Source organism: Rissa tridactyla, chromosome 25 (genome assembly GCF_028500815.1).
Source record: "Rissa tridactyla isolate bRisTri1 chromosome 25, bRisTri1.patW.cur.20221130, whole genome shotgun sequence".
Classification (NCBI taxonomy): Eukaryota; Metazoa; Chordata; class Aves; order Charadriiformes; family Laridae; genus Rissa; species Rissa tridactyla.
Window position 1 is genome coordinate 1,076,928 of NC_071490.1, and position 19,041 is coordinate 1,095,968.

The window sequence follows — 19,041 nt, forward strand, 5'->3', positions numbered from 1 at the left end:
GGTCCACCCACATGGGGGGGCTGGGGGGGGGGGTGGGGGAGGGACTGCCCGGACGCCTGGGTCCTTCCTCATTTCGGGGAAGGCAGCTGATGGGGGGGCACGGGGGGGTTGCGACACCGTATGGGGGGGGGGGTGGCAGGGGGGGCTGCGACAGGGAATTGCGGGGCGGGGAGGGGGAACGACACCAGGGGACACCCGTGACCCTCCTGGGTTGTGGGGCGGGGGTGGGCAGGACCCAGACGCCTGGGTTCCCCTCCTGGACCCCCAACACCTGGGTCCACTCCTGGACCTTTGGTGGGACCAGGACACCTGTGTCCCCGCCTTGACCCCCAACACCTGGGTCCCCCCCCCGGCCCCCAATACCTGGGTCCCCCCTGGACCTGGACACCTGGGTCCTCTCCTCGACCTTTGGTAGGACCAGAACACCTGTGTCCCCACCTTGACCCCCAACACCCGGGTCCCCCCCCCAGCCCCCAATACCTGGCTCCCCCCTGGACCTGGACACCTGGGTCCCCTCCTGGACCCTTGGTAGCACCTGGACACCTCTGTCTCCCCCTGACCCCCCCAACACCTGGGTCCCCACTGGACCCGGACGCCTGGGTTCCCTCCTGGACCCCCAACACCTGGGTCCCTTCCTGGACCCTTGGTGGGACCCCAATGCCTGGGTCACCCCTGAGACCCCCGACAGATCCCGGATGCCTGGGTCCCTCATGGGACCCTTGGTGTGGGTGCAGGCCCCCAATGCCTGGGTCCCCGACATGGGCCCCCCGTTCCCACCACCGTGACCACAGCAGGGCCCCCCGGGGGGTGTCAGTTCCTCCCCAGGGCAGGAAGGACCCCAGCATCCGGCCGCCGCGTCGAGGTTCCCATTAGCCCTCGCGGCATCCCGGGGCGCAGGCGCGGCACCGCCGGCTTCCGGCACCCCCACGAACCCCCAGGCCCGGTCGGGCCCCACCGCCGCTGCTGCCCACAACGGGTGGTCCCCAGGGCCACCAGACCCTCCCCAGACGTGGGTGCACCAGGGGGAAGGAGCCCATCGGCACCCGGTCTTCTCCAGGCTTGGTGGCAGCGGTGGGAAGGAGACCAACGCCGGGTGCTTCTCACAGCCGGCAGCTGCGCCGTGGGGCCCCATCACCACCGGCTCCTCCCCAAACGTGGTGGTTCTTGGTGGGGAAGGACCCCCACTTGCTGTGGAAGCCTTCTCAGAAGTGGGCAAAGACTCAGCTCCATCGGCTCCTCACCAGAAGTCATCCCACCAGGGCCTCAGCTCTGTCGGTTCCTCACCAGACGTGGTTCCACCAAGGCCTCACCTCTGTCGGAATCTCACCAGAAGTGGCTGCACTGCAGGACCTCATCTTCGGCAGCTCATCCCCAGAAGTGGTCCCACCAGGGCTCATCTCCATCAGCTACTCCTCAGACGACATCCCACCAGGGCCTTGTCTCCATCGGCTCTTCCCCAGAAGTTGTTGCACTGCAGGACCTCATCTTCTGCTGCTCCTCCTCAGACGTGGTCCCACCAGGATCCACCTCCATCGGCTCCTACCGAGGAGTGATCCCACCAGGGCCCATCTCCGTTGGCTCCTACCGAGGAGTGATCCCACTAGGGCCCATCTCCATCGGCTCCTCCCCGGAAGTGGTTCGACCAGGATCCATCTCCATCAGCTCCTCACCAGGAGTGATCCCACCAGGACCCATCTCCATTGGCTCCTACTGAGAAGTGCTCCCACCAGGACCCATCTCCATCTGCTCCTCCCCAGAAGTGGTCCCACCTGGGCCCTATCTCCATCAACTCCTCCTCCCCAGGAGTGGTCCCACCAGGACCACCTCCATCGGCTCCTCCGTAGACACCATCCCACGGGGACCCCATCACCATGGAGGCGTGGCGGCAGTGCGCCCGCTGGCTGGTGGTGGCGCGGGTGCTGCCTGCGGGGCACCGGGCGAGCAGCCCCGAGGGGCAGGTGTGGGACCTGGCGCAGGCACTACGGGACGGGGTGCTGCTCTGCCACCTCCTCAACGCCCTCCTGCCCCGCGCCGTCCCTGCCCGCGACATCTGTCCCCGGCCACAGATGTCACAGGTGCGACCGGGGCCAAATACCCACGGGGGGAGGGTGGGGTGGGGTGGGGTGGTGGAACTGCCCCAGGGTGGGGTAACTAGGGCGGGTAATTGCCCCAGAAAAGGGTATGGAGGTGCTGGTGCCAGTGGGGATGATGGTGACAGTGCCAATGAGGTGTGAATGAGGGTGATGGCAGTGGAGTGATGGCAACAGTGACGGGAACGATGGTGGTGATGGTGACAGTGGGGGTGATGATGATGATGGGGGTGATACTGGTGCCAATGACAGTGACAACAGGGTTGATGGTACCAATTGACAATGGTGTTGACAACGGGCATAATGATGCTGGTGACAGTGACAATGATGGGGGTGACAGTGATGGTGATGACAATGACGTTGGTGATGATGGGGGGTGACTATGATGGTGTGAATGGGCGTGATGTTGATGGTGACAGTGACCACGGGGGTGACGGTGACCATGATCACAACAATGATGGTGATGATGATGCCAGTGAAGGTGCCAGTGACAATGATGGTGTTGGTGACAGTGACAATCATGGTGATGATGGTGATGCTGGTGACAGTGACAATGATGGGGGTGACAGTGATGGTGATGACAATGACGTTGGTGATGATGGGGGGTGACTATGATGGTGTGAATGGGCGTGATGTTGATGGTGACAGTGACCACGGGGGTGACGGTGACCATGATCATAACAATGATGGTGATGATGATGCCAGTGAAGGTGCCAGTGACAATGATGGTGTTGGTGACAGTGACAATCATGGTGATGATGGTGATGCTGGTGACAGTGACAATGATGGGGGTGACAGTGATGGTGATGACAATGACGTTGGTGATGATGGGGGGTGACTATGATGGTGTGAATGGGCGTGATGTTGATGGTAACAGTGACCACGGGGGTGACGGTGACCATGATCACAACAATGATGGTGATGATGATGCCAGTAAAGATGCAAGTGACAATGATGGTGTTGGTGACAACGACAATCATGGCGATGATGGTGATGCTGGTGCCAATGAGGGTGACAGTGATGGTGTTGGTGACAGTGACAATCATGATGATGATGGTGACGGTGACAATGGGGGTGACGGTGACAATGGGGGTGACGGTGTTGGTCATGTTGATGATGGGAGTGACAGTGACGTTGACAGTGTTGATGACAGAGATGATGGAGATGCCAGTGTCAATGGTGGTGATGATGGTGGTCACGATGGTGCTGATGAGGATGCCAGTGGTGATGACGATGATGGTGATGGTGACAATGGGGGTGCTGATAGTGCTGGTGACAGTGCCACGGTGCCACCACAGTTCCTGTGCCTGAGGAACATCCGTACCTTCCTGACCGCCTGCACTGACAAGTTCGGGCTCCCGAAGCACCGGCTCTTCGGCGCCTTCGACCTCTTCGACGTCCAGGACTTCGGCAAGGTGGGACCCAGGCGTCCGGGTCACACCTGGGGGGACCCGGGTGTCCCGCTCCTGCCCCTCAACGTCCCCTGTCTGTCCCTAGGTGATCGACACCCTCTCGGCACTCTCCTGGACCCCCATCGCCCAGAGCAAAGGCTTCACGTGAGTTTGGGGGACCCAGGTGTCCCGTCCCCAATGGACCCAGGTGTCCCGTCCCCAAGGGACCCCGGTGTCCCCTCCCCGAGGGACCCAGGGGTCCGGGCTGTGTCTTCCCCCCAGGCCCTTCCCTACCGAGGACTGCGTTGGGGACGATGACATCTACAGCGGCCTCTCTGACCTCATCGAGTGAGTGGGGCAAGTTGGGGGGCTGTTAGGGAGTATTAGGGGGGTATTAAAGGAGTACCAGGGGTGCTGGGGGGGGCATTGGGGAGTATTAGGGGTGTATCGGGGGGGGTGGCGGGGTGCGTATTAAATGAATATCAGGGGTATTGGGGGGAACTAGGGGTATTAGGGAAGTATTAGCAGGGTATTGGGGGGGTATTAAAAGAGTACCGGGGGTATTAAAAGAGTAACAGGGGTATTGGGGAGCATTAGTGGCTATTGGGGGGTATTACCAGGGTATTAGGGGGTATTAAAGGAGTATGGGTGTATTGGGGGACATTAGGGGGTGTTAGGGGGTATTAGCGGGGTATTAGGAGGTATCAAAGGAGTACCAGGGGTAATTGGGGGGCATTAAGGGGACATTGGCGGGGTGTTATGTGGTATTAAGGGAGTATAGGGGCTACTGCGGACATTAGGGTTCAATAGTGGGGTATTGGGGGGTATTAAAGGAGTATCAGGGGGTGTGTGGGGCATTAGTGAGTATTAGGGGAGTATTAGGGTGTATTAAAGGCATAGCAGGGGTATATTGGGGGGGCACTATTAGCAGGGTATTAGAGGGCATTAAAGGAGTACCAGGTTATGGGGGGCGTTAGGGGGTATTGGGGGGTATTAGGGGGCATTAAGGGAGTACCAGGGGTATGGGGGGGCATTAGCAGGGTATTAGTGGGTATTAAATGAGTATCGGGGGGCATTAGGAGGTATTAGCGGGGTATTAAAGGAGTACGGGGAGGGGGGGGAAGGGGTATTAGCGGGCAGTAAAGGAGGACCAGCGCTGGGGGGGGGGGGTATGAGGGGGGTATTTGGGAGGATCGGGGGGGGGGGGGGGGCAGGGGGTTACGGGGCCGTCCCCTCGCAGCGACACGGCGGAGGAGGACGACGACCTCTACGACTGCGTGGAAGCCGAAGGGGACGACGGCGATGACATCTACGAGGACCTGATGAGGGTGGAGGCCCCCCCGGCTATGGTGGGTGCCCCCCCCCCCCCCCCCAGACACCTGGGTGTCACCCCATCGTCCCCCGTCCCCATCCCCCCCCCGCCCTCGGCCACCTGGGTGTCCCCCCCGGTGCCTCCATCCCCTCTAGGATCCCTGGGTTTCCTCTGGATATCCGGGTCAGTCCCGGATACTGGGAACCCCCTGGAGGTCTGCGTGCCCTCTGGACACCTGGGTGTCCCCATGTCCCCCCCCGCCCCCGGACACCTGGGTGTCATTGTCGCCCCCAGAAGGTGGAGGTGGACCGGAGGCTCTGCTGCCTCCAGGAGCTGAGGCAGACGGAGGAGAGGTACACGGAGACCCTGGAGTCCATCTGCCAGGTGGGGTGGGGACATCGGGGGACAATACGGGGACACTGGGGACATGGGGGGACACTGGGGCCATGGGGAGGTGGGGGGGGGACACACGGAGGGACATGGGGGAATATGGGGAGTGTCGGGGGACACGGGGGACAAGGAGGGACATGGGGGACATGGAGGGACATGGGGGACATTGGGGGGATGGGGGGGAATACGGGGACATGGGGGACATGGAGGGACATGGGGGACATTGGGGGGATGGGGGGGAATACGGGGACAAGGGGGATGTGGAGGGACATGGGGGACATTGGGGGGATGGGGGGGAATATGGGGCCAAGGGGGACGCGGAGGGACATGGGGGGGACATGGGGGACATTGGGGGGACGGGGGGGGACATGGGGTGACATTGGGGACATAGGGGGACATTGGGGACAGGAGGGACATGTGGGACATCGGGGAAATAAGGCGACATGGGGGACAGGGTGACATGGGTGACGTTGGGGACACGAGGGGACACTTGGGACACGAGGGGGACACTGGGGACACAGGGGACCTTGGGGACACAGGGGGGACATGGGGGACACGAGGGGGACATTGGGGACACGGGGGAATATGAGGGATGTTGGGGGGGACACAGGGACATGGGGCACTCGGACAGGTCCCCCCGGTGTCCCCCAGCACCCCCTCCCAGTGCTCCCAGTAACCCCAGTAACCCACAGCACTTCCTGCGGCCGCTGCGGCACTTCCTGCAGCCCCAAGACCTGGAGAGCATCTTCATCAACATCGAGGTGACACCAGTAACCCCCAGTGCTCCCAGTAGCCCCTCCCACTGCTCCCAGTAACACCCAGTAACCCATCCCACTGCTCCCAGTAACCCCCCGGGGCTCCCAGGGCTCCCAATAACCCCTCCCAGTAACCCCAGTAACCCATCCCACTGCTCCCAGTAACCCCCCAGGGCTCCCAGGGCTCCCAATAACCCCTCCCAGTACTCCCAGTAACCCCAGTAAGCCCTCCTGCTGCCCTTAGTAACCCCCAGAGCTCCCAGTACCCCCCCCCCGACACATTGTTCCCAGTAATCCCCCCCAAAACTGCTCCCAGTAACCCCCAGGACTCCCAGTGCTCCCAGTAACCCCTCCCAATGCTCCCAGTAGTGCCCAGTACACAATCCCACTCCTCCCAGTACCCCTCCAGGGCTCCCAGTATTCCCTAGTAACCCCTACCACTGCTCCCAGTAGCCCTCCCAGTAACCCCCCAGCATGCCCAGCGCTCCCAGTAACCCCTCCCAGTGCTCCTAAAAATGCCCAGTAACCCCTCCCAATAGCCCTCCCAGTAGCCCCCCAGCATGCCCAGCGCTCCCAATAACCACTGCTACTGCTCCCAGAAGAGCCCAGTAACCCCTCCCAGTAGCCCTCCCAGTGCTCCCAGTAACCCCCCAGCATGCCCAGTGCTCCCAGTAACCCCTCCCGCTGCTCCCAGAAATGCCCAGTAACCACTCCCAGTGCTCCCAGTAACCCCCCAGCATGCCCAGTGCTCCCAGTAACCCCTCCTGCTGCTCCCAGAAATGCCCAGTAACCCCTCCCAGTGCTCCCAGTAACCCCCCAGCATGCCCAGTGCTCCCAGTAACCCCTCCCGCTGCTCCCAGAAATGCCCAGTAACCCCTCCCAGTAGCCCTCCCAGTGCTCCCAGTAACCCCCAGTAACACCAGTGGGGGGGGCCTGGAAGGGTCTGGGGGATTTGGGGGGGGTCCGTTCGGTGGGTGACCCCCACACACACACACACTTGTGCCCCACAGGAGCTACTGCAGCTGCACCGGCTCTTCCTGGGGGAGTTGCGGGGGGCGCTGGGGGGGGCCGGGGGGGGCCGCGGGCTGCCCCCCCTCTTCCTCGCCTACAAGGAGAGGTGAGGGGCATGGTGGGGGGGTGGAACTGGGGGGGCACTGGGGGACACGCGGGGGGTGTGTGGGGACACACCTGGCAGGGTCCTGGGGGGCTCTGGGGGGTCCTGGAGGCATTGGGGGGGCCCTGGGGGTAATGGGGGGACATGGAGGGCGTCCTGGGGGGCAATGGGGGATCCTGGAGGGGTTGGGGGGCACTGGGGGGGCTATTGGTGGGCCATGGGGGCAATGGGGGACACACAGGGGGTCCTGGGGGGCACTGGAGGGGGTGGGGGGGGGTATTGGGGCATCCTAGGGGGCAATGGAGGGCAATGGGGTGTCCCTGGAGGGGTTGTGGGGGGCATTGGGGGTCCTGGGGGGGCACTGGGGGGCCCCGGGGGCAATGGGGGACACGGAGAGGGTCCTGGGAGGGTCCTGGGGGGCAGCGGGGGATCCTGGAGGGGTTGGGGGGGCACTGGGGGTCCTGGTGGGCCATGGGGGTCAATGGGGGCCCAGGGGAGTCCTGGGGGGGTCCTGCGGGTACAATGGGGGTGGGGGAAGGCCCATTTTAGGGGTCATTTGGGGGGCAATTTTGGATCCAGTTTTGGGCCAGTTTGGGTCTATTTCAGGTCTGATTTTGGGTCCAATTCTGTCCATTTTGTGTCTGGTATCGGCTCCTATCCTGCCCCTTTTGGGTCCGACTTCAGGTCCATTTTGGGGGCAATTCCGCCTATTTGGGGTCCATTGTGGGACCATTCCGGGCCTGGTTTGGGCTCCGATTTTTGCTCTGTTTGGGGCCAGATTCCGGCCGTGTTTTGGGTGGATTTGGGTGGATTTAGGGGCTTCCCGTCCCCGCAGGTTCCTGCTCTACGGCCGTTACTGCAGCCAGGTGGAAGCGGCCGCTCGACGCCTCGACCAGCTCGCGACCAACACCGACCTCCGCATGAAGCTGCAGGTGGGCCCTGACCCGTGGGTGTCCCCCCCCCCCGGACCCCCCCTCATCCCCCCAAACACCCCTGATCCCCCCATGAACCCCCTGATCCCCCCCAAACCCCCTGATCCCCCCCAAAAAACCCCGATCCCCCCCAAAACCCCCCACCCACAACCTCTGTATGAAGCTGTGGGTGGGCCCGGACCCCTGGGTGTCCCCCCCCGGACCCCCCCAATCCCCCAAACACCCTTAATCCCCCCATGAACCCCCCCAAAAAAAACCCCTGATCTCCCCAAAACCCCCCACCCACAACCTCCACATGAAGCTGCGGGTGGACCCGGACCCCTGGGTGTCCCCCCCTGGACCCCCCCAATGCCCCCAAACACCCCCGATCCCCCCAGCAACCCCTTGATCCCCCCCAAAAACCCCTCAACCCGCCCCCCCCCCCCCCCCCAAATCACAGCCCCCCCCAACCTCTCCATGAAGCTGCAGGTGGGCCCGGACGCCTCAGTCCGCTCCATGGGACCCCCTGACACTCCCGGGATCGCTGGGACCCCTCTAGTCCCCCTGAGACCCCCCATTAGTCCCCTCACAGCCGGCCCCCCCCGCACCATACCCCCACATGTCCTCCCCCCCCCCCCCATGACGCTCCGTCCCTCCGTGACCCCTCTGCCTCCCCCAGTCACCCTGGGACCCCGCCATGTCCCCCGGACCCTCCCAATCCCCATGGACCCCCCCGCCAATGACCCCAATGGCCCCCCCTCCCCATGACCTCCCTGTGACACCCCCCACACCCCCCCCCTGCAAAATGCCCCCCAGGAATGCTCCCAACGTGCCAACAACGGGCGCTTCTCCCTGCGGGATCTCCTGATGGTGCCGATGCAGCGGGTGCTCAAGTACCACCTCCTGCTCCAGGTCTGCTCACGGGGTGGGAGGGGGACACCCAGGGTGGGGAGGGGGACACCCGGGTCCCCTGGGGGGGCACGCCTGGCTCCCTCAGGGGACACCCGTGTCCCCTGGGGCCATCTAAGTCCCCTGGGGCGCACCTGGCTCCCCTGGGGAGGTGGTGGGTGGGGGGCATCCTGGGTCCCATCAAGGTTGGTGGCGGGGTGGGGGGGGGCAACGACGACATCTGGGGTCCCTTGGGGGGTCCCTGCCAGGGGACACCAGCCCTGACGTCTGCGTGTGTCCCCCCCCCGCCCCCAACCAGGAGCTGGTGAAGTTGACCCCGGAGCCGGCCGAGAGGGACAGGCTGCGCGTGGCCCTGGACGCCATGAGGGTGGGGGTCCCGTGGGGGGGAGAGTTTTTTTGGGGGGGGAGGGGGGGGAGGGAAGGAGTCCTGGGGGTCTTGGAGGGGTCTTGGGCAAGGGCGGGGGGGGCATGGGGATGTTTGGGAGGTCCTGGGGGGATTTTGGGGGGGTCTTGAGGAGGTTCTGGGGCTTTTGGAGGGGCTCCTGGGAGGTACTGGGAGGACCCTGGGGGCCTTGGGGGACTCCCGGGGGGTCTTGGAGGGGTTCGAGGAGGTCTTGGGGGGGGCTCCTTGGGGGGGCGGGTCCTGGCACTCTTGGAGGGGTCCGGGAGGGTCTTGGGGGGACCCTTGGGAGTTTTGGGGGATCGTGGGAATCTTGATGGGGTCCTGGGGAGATCCTGGGGGTCTTGGAGGGTTCTGAGGGGTTTGGAGGGGTCCTGGGGAGTTTGGGGGTTCCTGGGCGGGGGGGGGGGGGTGTCCTGAGGCGCTCCCCTTGGGTTCTGGGGGGGTCTTGCGGGACCCACGGAGATCTTGGGGTGTTGGGGGAAATGTGGGTGCCCTGGGGGGGTAGTTGGGGTTCCCTGAGGGGGGGGGAAGGGGTGTCTTTGGGGGGGGGTATTTGGGGGTCGAGGGAGGCTGGAGGGTACTGGGGGGTCCCCAGGGGTGTCGGGGGGGTTGGGGGTGCCTGACTGGACTCCCCCCGCACCCCCCAGGACCTGGCGCAGTGCGTCAACGAGGTTAAACGGGACAATGAGACCCTGAAACAGCTCACCAGCGTCCAGCTCTGTCTCCACAACATGGTGGGACCCCCCGCCCCACACCCCCCTCACCGCCCCCCCCCCCCACCTCCCCTGGGACCTCCGCCCCCCCCAACCACCCTGGTGGCACCCCCAAACTGCCCTGGCTCCCCCCTGCACCCCCAGACCCTCCCAAGCTCTCCTGAGTGTCCAGCTTTGCCCCCACAACGTGGTGGGGACTCCCTGCGCCCCCCCCCCAAACCCCTCCAGTGTCCCTGGGACCCCCCCAATGTCCCCCCCCATGTCCCTGTGTCCCCCCCCATGTCCCTACGTCCCCACCATGTTCCCGTGTCCCCCCCGCATCCTCCATGTTTCCCCATGTCTCCCCAAATCTCCATATGCCCCAAATCACCTCATGTCCTCCATATTCCCCTTGTCCCCCCCCACTGTGTCCCTGCCACCCCCATGTGCCCCCCTATTTGTCCCCCACATCCCCGCTGATGTCTGGCGCAGCCACAGTCCCTGGCGCAGTTCGGGCGTCCCAAAATCGACGGGGAACTGAAGGTCTCCAGCACCGAGCGACGCTCCAAGGTGGACAGGTGGGACAGGGCGAGGGACACCTTGGGGACAGCGTGGGGACAGCCATGGGGACATGGGAACACCACAGGAACCTGGGGACACCCATGGGAAAGCTGGAAGGACACCCACAGGGACATGGGAACACCACAAGAACCTGCAGACACTCATGGGGACACCACAAGGACACCATGGGGACACCACGGGGAGACCCACGGGGACATGGGAACACCACAGAAACATCATGGGAGCATCGTGTGGACATGAGGGATGTGGGGACACCCCTGGGGACATGGAGACACCACAGGGAGACACGGGAAAACAGGGACACCCATTGGGACACCCATAGGGCCATAACGATGGGAACACAGGGATACCTTGGGGACACCCTTGTCACAGAGCAGGGGCCAGAGCAGGGACCACTCCAGGGCAGTGGTGGGCACACCCCAAGGCACATAGTGGCCCTGGGAACCCAGTGCCACCCCATCCGTGTCCACAGGTATGGCTTCCTCCTGGACAAGGCCCTGATCATCTGCAAGCGCCGTGGGGACTCCTATGAGACCAAAGACATTGTGGACCTGCAGAGCCACCAACTGCGAGATGGTGGCCTTGGCCCCCGCGATGGCAAGAAGGTACCCTGGCAACCCAGGCGTCTGGTTCCCAAGGAACCAAACATCCGGGTCTGGTGGATCCCAGTATCCTGGTTCCTGGTGGACACCAGTGCCCAGGTCTAACGGACCCCAGCACCCTGATTCCTGGTGGACACCACTGTCCAAGTCTGGTGGACCCCAGGACCCCAGTCTCTGGTGGACCCAAGTGTCCAGGTCTGGTGGGCTCCATCGTCCAGGTCCTTAGTGTACCCAAGAGTCCACATCCTTAGTGGACACACGGAAGCCTGGTGGCCCCAGAATGTGGTCCCCAGTGGCCCCAGGCGTCTGGGTGACAGTGAACCTGGGCGTCCGGGCGCCGCTGAGCCCCATCCATGCCCGCAGTGGACCCACACCTTCCTCCTCATTGACACGGCTGGGCTGCAGGGCTACGAGCTCTTCTTCAAGACCCGTGAGCTGAAGAAGAAGTGGCTGGAGCAGTTCGAGATGGCCCTGTAGGTGCCCCTGCACCCAGGGGTGGGGGGACCTGCCCCACTGGGGGCTGCGTGGCCCCAGGGGGGACCAATTTGCCCCCACAAGACCCAGGTTCCCCCGTTTCTTGCCAGCTCCAACATCTTCCCCGAGCACGCCCTGGCCGATGGCCATGACTTCCAGATGTTCTCCTTTGAGGACACCACGTCCTGCAGGGCCTGCCAGATGCTGCTGAGGTAGGACCCCAAAATTATGTCCCCTACTCTCCTGGGGAGGCAATGGGGAACAGGGTGGCCTGGGAGATGGGGCTGGGGGGCTCTGGGAGAAGGGGAGGCCCCGGGTAGGTGATTGGAGGTGGGGTGAGGTCTTGATGGGTCAGGCCCTTGAGTGAGTTGAGGCCAAGGTGGGTCAAGGAGATGATGGGTCAAGCCCTGGGTGTCCCCAAGGCCAAGGTGGGTGAAGCGCTGGGTGTAGGACAACAAGGTGGGTCAAGACCAGGGTGGGTCAAGACCAGGGTGGGTCAAGGCCTGGGTGGGTTGAGTCCTGGGTGGGCCAAGGCCAAGGTGGGTCAATCCCTGGGTGGGTTCGAACCGAGGTGGGTTGATCCTGGTGGGGCCAGGGCCAACATGGGCCGAGAACCTGGTGGGTCAAGGATTGTGTCAGTCCTGGGCGGGCTGAGGTGGGTGGGTGCAGGTGGGCCGACGGGTGTCCCCTCATGCTGACCATGACCCTATGTGTGTCCCCCCCCCCAATCCGTGGCCTGGTGTCCCCCAGGGGCACATTCTACCAGGGGTACCGCTGCAGCCGGTGCCGGGCCCCCGCGCACAAGGAGTGTCTGGGGCGGCTGGGGACCTGCGGCAGGGGCGGCGCCGGTGAGAGGCATCGTGGGCTAGTGGGGGAGCGTGGGACGGGGAGTGGAGCATCGTGGCATGGGGGAGCGGGACACTGGGGGGGTGGAGGAGTGGGGCATCGCGGGGTACAAGGCGGCTGACAGGGAGCAAGGCATTGCGGCACGCGAGATGGCCAACCCGGACGAGGGCATTGTGGGATATGAGATGGCCGACGCGGAGCAGGCCATTGTGGCCGACACGATGGCCAACGTGGACGAGGCCATTGGGGGGTACAAGATGGCCACCATGAGCGGGGCCATTGTGGGCTACAAGGGTGGAGAAAGGCCCGGGCCAGGCCCAGGCGGAGCAAGGCATTATGGGATTACCTTAACGATGGCCACCCAACCCCTGGGAGCTTAATTAGCAGCAAGTGTTAATCAGGGCAGGGCTTAAATAGCCCTCCCCCCCCCACAACTAACGAACGTTTCCTCTTCTGTCCCACAGATTCGGGCTCTGGCACGAGGAAGGTAGCAGCAAAAGAGATCAAAAAGGGCTGAAATGCCCCAAATTTGGGAGTGGGGAGGCCCTGGGGGAGGTGGGGTGGTGTCCATGTCCCTCCCCCCCTCCCGGGACTAATTAAGGTCTCATTAATCTCCAGAATAAATCACAGCGGCCGGGCCCTGAGAAGAAGCCAGGAGACCTGGGTGAGGAAAATATGGGGGGCCCAGATGCCTGGGTCCACCTAGTTGGGGGGCAGAGGGGGGTGTCTGTGCCGCAGATGCCTGGGTTCACACCCCCGCCATTGGGTGTCTTCCTTCTAGGGTTGCCCAAGATGGAGGCGAGCCAGCCCTATAGCGGCGTCCCCCCGCCGCCAGGTGGGCTGGGTCCTGCCCTACGCCTCAGCCCTGGGGACGTCGTGGAGGTCACTGTGGCCGAGGCTGAGCAGCTCTGGTGGCAGGTGGGGACGGGACCCCTGTGGGGGTGATGGGACCCTTGTGACCATGCTGGGATGGACCTCCATTATGGAGGAAAACCACTATGGCCATACTGGGATGGACATCCGCTATGGGGGCACACCATCATGGAGATGCTGGCATGGACGTCCGCTATGGGGGCACACCAGCATGGCCATACTGGGATGGACGTCCGCTATGGGGGCACACCAGCATGGAGATGCTGGGATGGACGTCCGCTATGGGGGCACACCAGCATGGCCATGCTGGAGTAGACCCTCATGATGGACTGGGAGAGACCCCCCAAGTCCATGCTGGACCCCCAAGGGGAGCTCAGACCACAATGGCTGCGATGGGTTGAGGAGCCATGGTTGGGTTGGACCCCTATCATGGGGCTGGGCCAGATCCCCACAGCCAAGTTGGGCCCCCGCCATGGGGCTGGACCCCCATAGCCATGTTGGAACCCCACAATGGGCACAGACCCCCACCATGGAGATAGACCTCCATAGCCATGCTCAGTCTCTGCAATGGAGATGGGCCAGACCCCCACCATGGGGCTGGACCCCTGTGGTTCTTCCAGCCTCCTGGGGGGCAGAAGGGACCCCCATGGTCCCCCTGGCCCCACGGTGCTTTATCCCCAGGGCAGGAACGTGGCCACCGGTGACCTGGGCTGGTTCCCTTGCGCCGTTGTGAGACCCTTCATCAGCGTGAGTACGGGGGACCCCAGAACGTCCCCAGGAGCCCCCGCACCCACCCTGATGTCCCCAAGATGTTTGGGGTGTCTTGGGATTTGGGGGGTGTCTGTGGGTCATGGGGGGGGGGGTGTCTCAGAGGAGTCGCCCCAACTCTGCTTTCTCTCCCCCAGGTGCCGCTGCCGGATCTCTCTGTCTACCCCTGGTGGGTGTTGGGGCCCCCCCATCCATTGCCCCTGGCGCCCCCCCAAATCCTCCTCTGGGCTCCCGTAGTGACCCCCCCAGGGTCACCTCCCAGAACCCCGTGGGGCCCCGTCCTTCCTAGGGTCACCCCACATCTCCCCCCGCCAGGGTCACCCCACACTTCCTGGGGTCACCCTGTATCCTCCAGGACCTCCCAGATCCCTTCCTGGGGGTCCTTCATCTTTCCTGCAGCCTCCCCCAATAGCTCCCAGGGCCCCCCAAATCCCTCCTGTGTCCCCCATCCCTCCTGGTTCACCCCAAATCCTCCTCCAGTGTCACCCCATAGCTCCCAGGGTTGTGTCCCCCCCACCCCCCCCAAATCCTCCCCAAGTCCTTTGTCCTTCCTGGAGCTCCTCAAATCCTTCTCCTGGGCCCCACAAATCCTTTCTCGGGGTCCCCCATCCCTGCTGGGGTCACCACAAATCCTTCTGCCCCCCCCCCCAGCTCCATACCAAATCCTTCCTCAGGGTCACTCCCTTGGCATTGGGGCCCCCCCAAAAAATAATCTTCTGAGCCCCTCGTCCTTCCTGCGGTCACCCCATAGCTCCCAGGGGCCTCCAACTCTCCTGGTGTCCCCCAGATCCTTCATCCTGGTTGCCCCATAGCCCCCAGCTCCCCCTCCTGCCCCAAATCCCCTTGAGTTGCCCTCCCCCACCCCCCAGGGAGGGGCAGGAGCTGGCGATTTTGGGGACTCAGACCCCCCCACCCCGTAATTCCCCAGGTACGCTGGTCCCATGGAGCGGGGGGAAGCCGAGCAGCTCCTGATGCCCCGCTCCGATGGCGCCTTCCTGGTGCGACAGCGGGTGAAGGACGCTGGCGAATTCGCCATCAGCATCAAGTAGGGACCAGGGACACCTTCGGGGTTGGGGGGCAGGGGATGACACAAAGTGGTGGGGAGGTGGCAGGTCATCGTCTCAAGCCACCGCGTCCCCCCCATCCAGGTACCGCGGGGAGGTGAAGCACATCAAGGTGATGACGGCGGAGGGGCTCTACCGCGTCACCGAGAAGAAGGTGTTCAAGGGGTTGGTGGTAAGAATTGGAACCCCCTTCTCTGTCGTCCCCCCACCCCTCAACCCACATCTGTGGGTCTCCCCCCACCTTGGGGTTGAGGGCTGGTGGTGGCCTTGGGGCTTGACCACGTCATCTACAGGAGCTGGTGGAGTTCTACCAGCGCAGCTCGCTCAAGGATTGCTTCAAAGCCCTTGACACAGCACTCGTGGTGCCCTTCAAGGAGCCCGAGAGCCGGGCTGGTCCCCGGCCACCTGGTAGGACCTGGGGGGTGGAGTGGGGTGGAGGTGGTGGAGCTCCCCATCGGGGTGGAGGGATGGTAGGGATGGAGGTGGAGGGGGTCCCTCATTGTGGGTGAGGGGTGGGATGGAGGTGGTGGGATAGAGGTGGTGGGGTCCCTCATTGTGGGTGAGGGGTGGGACGGAGGTGGAGGAGTGGTGAGGTCCTCCACCAAGGTGGTGGGGTGGAGGTGGTGGGGTCCCTCATTGTGGGTGAGGGGTGGGACGGAGGTGGAGGGGTGGTGGGGTCCTCCAGCAAGGTGGTGGGGTGGAGGTGGTGGGGTCCCTCATTGTGGGCGGGGTGGGATGGAGGTGGAGGGATAGAGGTGGTGGGGTCCCTTGTTGTGGATGGGGCTGGTGGGCTGGAGGTGGTGGGGTCCCCCGTCAGGGTGGTGGTGGTGGGGTGGATGCAGTGGTGGTGGGATGGACATGGTGGACTCCTTCTCCTTGGGTCATGGTGCAGAGGAGAAGCTGAGGGGGACAGGTGAGTCACAGGGGTGGGACAAGGGAATGGTTGAGGCCAAGAGGGAGGAGCAGCCATTGGGACAGGTCGAGGGGGACAAATGGCCAAGGCTGAAGGGACAGGCGCAAGGGGGACAGTTGAGTCACGGGGTCAAGTCGTTGGTGATGGCCAAGAGATGGGTTGAGGGACCAGTGATGGGATGAGTCAAGGAGGGACAAATAGCCAAGAGGGACAAGTTGGGACTTGGCGGAGGGGGACAGCTGGCTTCTGGGGACACGTCGATGGAGATGGCCCAAGGGATGGGTTGAGGGAAGGACGATGGGACAGTCAAGGGGACACAAATGACCACAAGGACCAGATGGAGGGGACTTGGACAGCCATGGGGGGGATGACCTGGGGGTCTCCTCGGTGTCGCCCGCCCAGGAGCTGTGCGCAGCTTTGGTTCGGCCAAAGCCCGTTATGACTTTTGCGCCCGGGACCGGACGGAGCTGACGCTGCGGGAAGGTGACATCATCCGCGTCCTCAGCAAGAAGGGCCACCCCGGCTGGTGGAAAGGAGAGATCTACGGGCGGGTACGGCCACTTCCCCACCCGGGGGACCCCCCAGGGTGTCCTCTGTGTGTGTCCCCCCGCCCGGCCCCAAGCTGGGGACCTTCTCCCACTGTGTCCTCCTCCTCCCCCAGGTTGGATGGTTCCCCGCAAACTACGTGGAAGAGGATTATTCGGAATATTGCTGACCATGGACCCCCATCCCACCTACCACCTGGTGTCCCACCACCTGTGTCCCCCCCCACCCCCTCCCAGAGGCCACCACATCCCTCCCCACCCTTCCTCCTCCCGTTAATTTATGCCTCTTCCTTGCCCAGGAGGGACAATAAATGAGGATGAGGAGGAGCCACAGGGTCGGTGTCTCCAGAAGGGACCCAGGTGTCCAGGTGGGGGCTGGGGCCATGGGGTTGTTTTTTTCCCGGAAGGGACCCAGGCGTCCGGGCCGGGGACAAGGTCAAGGTTGTGCAAGCAGGTTCTCTGGGAAGGGACCCAGGCATCCGGGCAAGGAGGAGACCACGGGGTTGGTGTCCCCAGGAAGGGACCCAGATGTCCAGGAAGGGATGAGACCACGGGGTTGGTGTCCCCAGGAAGGGACCCAGATGTCCAGGAAGGGATGAGACCATGGGGTGCGTGTCCCCAAGAAGGGACCCAGGTGTCCAGGAAGGGATGAGACCATGGGGTTTGTGTTCCCAAGAAGGGACCCAGGTGTCTGGGTGGGGACAAGATCGCGGGGACAACATCTCCAAGAAGGGACCTGGATGTCCAGGAAGGGATGAGACCACGGGGTTGGTGTCCCCAGGAAGGGACCCAGATGTCCAGGAAGGGATGAGACCACGGGGTTGGTGTCCCCAGGAAGGGACCCAGATGTCCAGGAAGGGATGAGATCATGGGGTTTGTGTTCCCAAGAAGGGACCCAGGTGTCTGGGTGGGGACAAGATCGCGGGGACAACATCTCCAAGAAGGGACCTGGATGTCCAGGAAGGGATGAGACCATGGGGTTCGTGTCCCCAAGAAGGGACCCAGGTGTCCAGACAGGAATGAGACCATGGGGTTGATGTCCCCAAGAAGGGACCCAGACATCCAGGAAGTGACTGAGATATCTAGGCAGAGATGAGACCTTGATGTTGACGTCTACAGGAAGGGACCGAGTTATCTGGGTGGGGACAAGGTCATGAGGACAATCTCTCCAAGAAGGGACCAAGACGTCCAGGCAGAGATGAGACCACAAGGTTGATATCCCCAAGAAGGGACACAGTTGTTCAGGCAGGAATAAGACCATGGGGTTGATGTCCCCAAGAAGAGACCCAGGTGTCCAGGAAGGGATGAGACCATGGGGTTTGTGTCCCCAAGAAGGGACCCAGATGTCCAGGTGGGGCTGAGGCCACGGGGGTCGACATCTCCAAGAAAAAGGGACCCAGGTATCCGGGTGGGGGTCACGGATGATGTCACTCGGAAGGGACCCAGGCACCCGGGCAGGGGAGCCCCATCACCACTGTTACGTGCCATGAGCAGCCTCAGGCCTCAGCCCACGGGGCGGGGGTGGAGGGCGGGGAGGGGAGAGGTGTATTGGGGCTGTTTCGTGGCTTTTGGGGCCATCTGGTGCCACTTCCCCTCTGCCCATCCCAGTACCCCCCAGTGTCGGGACTGGGCTGCCTCCCTGCCCCAGTGCTGCCAGTAACCCCCCAGTACTGGGACTGGGCTGCCTCCCTGCCCCAGTGCTGCCAGTAACCCCCCAGTACTGGGACTGGGCTGCCTCCCTGCCCCAGTGCTGCCAGTAACCCCCCAGTACTGGGACTGGGCTGTCTCCCTGCCCCAGTGCTCCCAGTAACCCCCCAGTACTGGGACTGGGCTGTCTCCCTGCCCCAGTGCTCCCAGTAAGCCCCCAGTACTGGGACTGGGCTGTCTCCCTGCCCCAGTGCTCCCAGTAACCCCCCAGTACTGGGACTGGGCTGTCTCCCTGCCCCAGTGCTCCCAGTAAGCCCCCAGTACTGGGACTGGGCTGTCTCCCTGCCCCAGTGCTCCCAGTTCCCCCACCCAAGTGCTCCCAGTACCCCCGCAGTGCTGGGACCGGTCACTGTCCAGTGTTCCCAGTAGCCTCCCAGCCCAGTGCTTCCAGCGTTCCCAGTTCCCTCCTCATCCCCACAGCTCCCAGTGCCTTTCTAAGTAATCCCCAGTGCCCCCCCAGTACCCGCCCAGTGCTCCCAGTAACCCCCAGCCTCCGCCAACAGATCCGACAATCCCCCCATAAGCAGGGACTGGTCCCTCCCCAGCCCTTCCATTTTCCTGCTAGAAAGCGCCATTTTGGTTAAATTAACAATTTTTTATCGAGGGCAGAAACATCTCTTGGTGTCACCTCTGCCACCGGTCGATTTTTTTTTTTTTTTTCCCCTTTTTTTTGTTGAAAACCAGCCAAAACCGGCCTAAA

At 63.4% G+C, this 19,041-nt stretch overlaps 1 protein-coding gene across 1 annotated transcript; it reads left to right on the top strand.

The window, feature by feature from the left end:
* Positions 1 to 1,871: 1,871 nt before the first annotated feature.
* VAV1 (vav guanine nucleotide exchange factor 1) lies at positions 1,872 to 16,921 on the top strand. Its single transcript, XM_054183506.1, has 27 exons — positions 1,872 to 2,075; positions 3,389 to 3,505; positions 3,588 to 3,646; positions 3,764 to 3,829; positions 4,722 to 4,830; positions 5,088 to 5,177; positions 5,876 to 5,944; positions 6,949 to 7,055; positions 7,888 to 7,984; positions 8,780 to 8,875; positions 9,171 to 9,239; positions 9,923 to 10,009; positions 10,460 to 10,545; positions 11,022 to 11,154; positions 11,515 to 11,624; positions 11,736 to 11,837; positions 12,376 to 12,473; positions 12,936 to 12,958; positions 13,090 to 13,135; positions 13,253 to 13,389; positions 14,026 to 14,091; positions 14,250 to 14,281; positions 15,041 to 15,157; positions 15,261 to 15,348; positions 15,470 to 15,584; positions 16,492 to 16,640; positions 16,751 to 16,921. The coding sequence occupies exons 1-27, from the start codon at positions 1,872 to 1,874 to the stop codon at positions 16,802 to 16,804; spliced, it is 2,526 nt and encodes an 841-aa protein (XP_054039481.1). The 3' UTR covers positions 16,805 to 16,921.
* The last annotated feature ends 2,120 nt before the right edge of the window (positions 16,922 to 19,041 follow it).